Source organism: Lottia gigantea (genome assembly GCF_000327385.1).
Source record: "Lottia gigantea unplaced genomic scaffold LOTGIsca_2376, whole genome shotgun sequence".
Taxonomy (NCBI): Eukaryota; Metazoa; Mollusca; class Gastropoda; family Lottiidae; genus Lottia; species Lottia gigantea.
In genome coordinates this window covers 445-4,947 of record NW_008708695.1, presented here as the reverse complement: position 1 = coordinate 4,947, position 4,503 = coordinate 445, and the positions used below count along the sequence as shown (strand labels likewise).

Genomic DNA, 4,503 nt, shown 5'->3' with positions numbered 1-4,503 from the left:
CTGAATCGTGATCACCATGATAATCATTACTACACCCGCGAATATTATCACTTACTAATATCGTGATAACTATGATAATCATTACCATCACCACAAGTATCGTCAATTACTAATAAGCATTACCACCACCGCGAGTATCGTTACTTACTTATATCGTGATCACCGTCATAATTATTAACACCACCACGAGTATCGTTACTTACTAATATCGCGATCACCATGGTAATTATTACCATTACCACGAGTGTCGTCAATTACTAATATCGTGATCAAAATGATAATCATCATCAACCCCGCGAGTATCGTCACTTACATATATCGTGATCACTATGATAATCATAACCATCATCGTGAGTATCATCACTTGCTAATATTGTGATCACTATGATAATCATTAATACCACCGCGGGTATCGCCACTTACTAATATTGTGATCAGTATGATAATCATCGCTACCACTGGGAGTATCGTCGCTTACTAATATCGTGATCACCATGATAATCATTATTAACACCGTGAGTATCGCCACTTACTAATATTGTGATCAGTATGATAATCATCGCTACCACTGGGAGTATCGCCACTTACTAATATTGTGATCAGTATGATATTCAAACTACCACTATATATATACAGTAGTTGAACTTATATTTGTGTACATAAGGTTTTATAATTTCGTCAAAAAAAAATTGAAAAACTTTTGCATTAAATTCAATTAAATAATTTCATAAGTTTCATGGGTAAAAATTTGATAACGGCTGCATAATGCATCTCCTTTGATTGCGTAAAATGTTTGATCTATAAATAAGCCGAGAAAAACAGGCCTCGTGTGTACCCAGTGGTATAATAATATTTTGTTGATTACATCAATTCATTTTAACTGATGACAGTCCTTTCGAAGATCAATGATTTGCAATTTCAAGTGACTGAAACTATAGAGGACTTAAACGTAATTTATTGCTTACAATTTACATTGTGTTTTACACATTGTTTCTGCTGCCAGGGAATCCGCTGGGCTGGTCACTTGACTTAGTCACACTTAGATTTCCGACGACAGATTGGGGTTATAAGGATAAAATAATAATCGTAATAACTGAAATCCACCATTTTTTATATGTTAGAAATGAATAATAAAAAGATTGAAACGATTGAAAAAAATTCTGCGGGTTGACATTGTAGAGATAACCCTTGTTTACCAACACATGCAAATGCAGACTGACTGTATTGAAGATTCCCTGAATAGATCGTCAATCGACTATGGTCTGCTACCACTTTTCACATACATATGTAATACTTCCTCGTTAGTAGTTCATATACCCCATAGTAGTTTTTTTGCGGCAACCAAACTTTTATTTGGATGTAGTTTATGGTTTTTTTTTTCTTTGCAGCAAATTTCACTAAAATCAAGTAATATATTATTTATCAAAAAAAAACTTCAAATTGTTCAAGACCTTATCAATTCTAATCATCATACTGAGTTTTAGACAAAAAGTATGAATAAATCGAGGGTATAGAACACAAATGTGATATGTCCAAAATTTCAAATTTCAGTTTTTTTTTACCAATATGCGCCATTTAAAACACTCTATCTTGGGGCACAAATCTTATATCTCAAACCTGCTTTGTTTGAGTAGAAAAGTACAATTTTCATATGTGCCATGTCCTCCAAAACAGGATCACTTGGTGCTCAAAAGTGATATGTCCGGACATGTGATATTTGCTATCCAGCTGTATACTGTATTGTTTGGAGCACAATTGTGACATGTCCGGATTATGTACTTTTACTAAGGTTCTGAGTGATTATTAAGGCTAACTAATGACTGCAAATTATTTATTGAGAGCTTTCATTTAAGACCGGGCATGGCCACACTTTTCCTTTTCTTGGACCTGTAAACTGTCTAATCTAAGACACAAAACTATAGTAAAATCTCAAAACTATTCGTTTTTCAGGGGATCATGGGACTTAATCGATTTAAAAGGACATTAGATGTTGAGGCAGCCTGCATAAGTGAAACATTAGTAGAAGATTCACCTGATGATGATGGGGTTATAGAACTCGAAGGAAACGATGGTAGCAGTGCAATCCAATCTATTGTTAAGAGGTGTGAAGAAATTCGGTCAAGTCAAGAGCAGGGTGATACCGATAGTAATACCAATAGTGATGAATCTGACGTGGAGCCTGATGATCCAGATTATCAACCTGAAAGCGATTCAATGAGTTATTCAGATGACAATGACATTGACGAACCAACAAGAAACGATCCAAATGTTGATGGTCCTGATGTTCTTGATGCTATCCCTGGTCCTTTCGTAGCTGATGTTGCCATCCCTGTTGTTTCAGATCATGTCATTCTGGTCCCTAATGTTACTGATGTGGATGTTTCCAGTCAACCTGTTGATGTTATTCCTGTTATCGATGTTATTGCAGACCCTGTTAGAGATGGTGTAGCAGTTCCTGATCATACTGCTGATAATGAACCAACCCGTGGAAGAAAACGAAAACGTCAATCTAATTTGTGGAAACGCAATATTCGTAAGCAGAGTAGGAGTGCTGGAACCGAGTATGTTACGAGAAAAGGAAAGTTAGTTTCCGAAAGGAAACCCTTAGTGGCAAAGTGTTTTCGAACTGGATGCCGCTTGAAGTGTGCTCACAACTTTACAGTGAGTATTATTTCCTTGCAAATGCCGCCCAGCAAAAGGAATTTATAGTGTCCATGGTAACTGAAAAAGAAGTTAGTCGTCATCGAAGTCGCAAAAACATCGAGAAAAAACGCAAAGATAAATCTTATACTTATAACCTAGCAATTAACAAAGAGAAGAAGCGCGTATGTAAAGCTTACCCTGTTCAAGTATGAAAGATGTCGTTTTGATCGAATATTGAACTTTGTAGTACATTTCGCACTTTTACTCGACAACATAATAAAACAGAGAAATGTTCTGATTGCGTGGCAAATCTATCGATTTGACACGCTTTGTTTTCGTTATGTTTATTTTTTTTTTTTTGGGAACGTCCCTAGTCAAAATCGAAAATGGTATAGCATAATTGTCTTCACCAAACATTTTTAAATGACCTGGAATCAAAAATGAATATCTAAAACTCAATTTTTGCTAAACCGGAAGTGTGCCATTGCATAATGTGCAAATATTTTGCATCAAGTCTGTAGGGCTTATTTATGAACCGATTTACCTGAAATTTTCATTGTTATGAGCCGTATCTGGTGAGGCTAAAAAAAATCATTTTAGCAAAAAATTAATTAGTCCTCCATTTTTATCCGATTTTTATGATATTGGTGTCTACTAAAACCTTGTAACCTTGTCTACAGTTTGTTGGAACAGAATTTTAAATTTCGAATTTGAATTTTTTTTATATTCGTTTGAATTTTTTGAAAATTCAAAAGGCCACACCATGTGACCTAGACCTTCGATGACCTTGAAAATTTCACTGTAGGATGTTCTTGACCTCAGCTATCCACAGGTGTACTCATATTGGTTGAAAAATATTAACTTCCGGTTTAATAGTCATTCAAAAATTAACATTTTTTACAACTGTGGACGGCTGTATGACCTTTTTCTAATAAACACAGAAAATTATTTTTTCCAATTTTGTAATTCCCTTTTGATTATCTTTTCAATGATTAAAAGATCTTTTAAAAATATTGGGTTTTTTTTGACTGAGGGTTCTAACTTACAATGTAATGAACTCCTAGCAATATGGTTTGTATATTCAGGATCTACTCAATTTTCTCTTTTCAACGATATGCGACATGGGTGGTTTAATACAAAATTGAATTTGTGAAAATAGACATAAAAGTGTTAAATGTTGATAAAAAAAATGTGATTAAAATTGTGATTATGTAATCTTTTAACACTTAAAAAAATAACTTTTTTTTTCAATTTTCACTTACAATAATTTAACATACACTCATATAGAGTAGTGATTTTTGATACATTAACCTGTTTTTTTTTTCTGTACCATTAATGAACTCTATCTGCAAGATACACACAACAGTTTTGGTTATTGGTGTTAGTTAGGCTGAGGGAATAAAAGCAAACAGCGGGCTGTCTCTAGCAAACACTGACCGTGGAATCAGAATACAGAGAGGGATTCTAACCCACAGCACTTAATCGCCTAGCAGGCTCCAATTCAACTGGCTTCCGACGGCGCTAATCCTTAGCAATAAAAAGAAAGTGGCAATTTTATCTTCTGCTAAGATTATTATAGGTCATAAATAAATTAATCTAATTACACTATCTTTCAACTCTATAATAATTCACTTTTTTTTTAATTTTTTGCAAAATTTCCCTTTATGATAATAAAACATACACTTATTTAGAGCAGTGACTTTTTGATACATTAAAAACATTATTGTTTGTCTGTACCATTAATAGAACTCTATCTGCAAGATACATTATACATCAATTTTTGGTTATTGGTGTTATGCTGAGGGATGAAAGCAAATTATTGTCGTCTGTTAAGCTTATTATAGGTCATAAATAAATTAG

General features: G+C 33.9%; 1 protein-coding gene across 1 annotated transcript; it reads left to right on the top strand.

Annotated features, from left to right (window-relative positions):
* Positions 1–1,956: 1,956 nt before the first annotated feature.
* On the top strand, positions 1,957–3,788 carry LOTGIDRAFT_176657 (hypothetical protein; the record flags this gene model as incomplete). Its single annotated transcript, XM_009055196.1, has 2 exons — positions 1,957–2,661; positions 3,729–3,788. 2 exons carry the CDS (start codon positions 1,957–1,959, stop codon positions 3,786–3,788), a joined length of 765 nt encoding a protein of 254 aa, XP_009053444.1.
* Between the last annotated feature and the right edge of the window lie 715 nt (positions 3,789–4,503).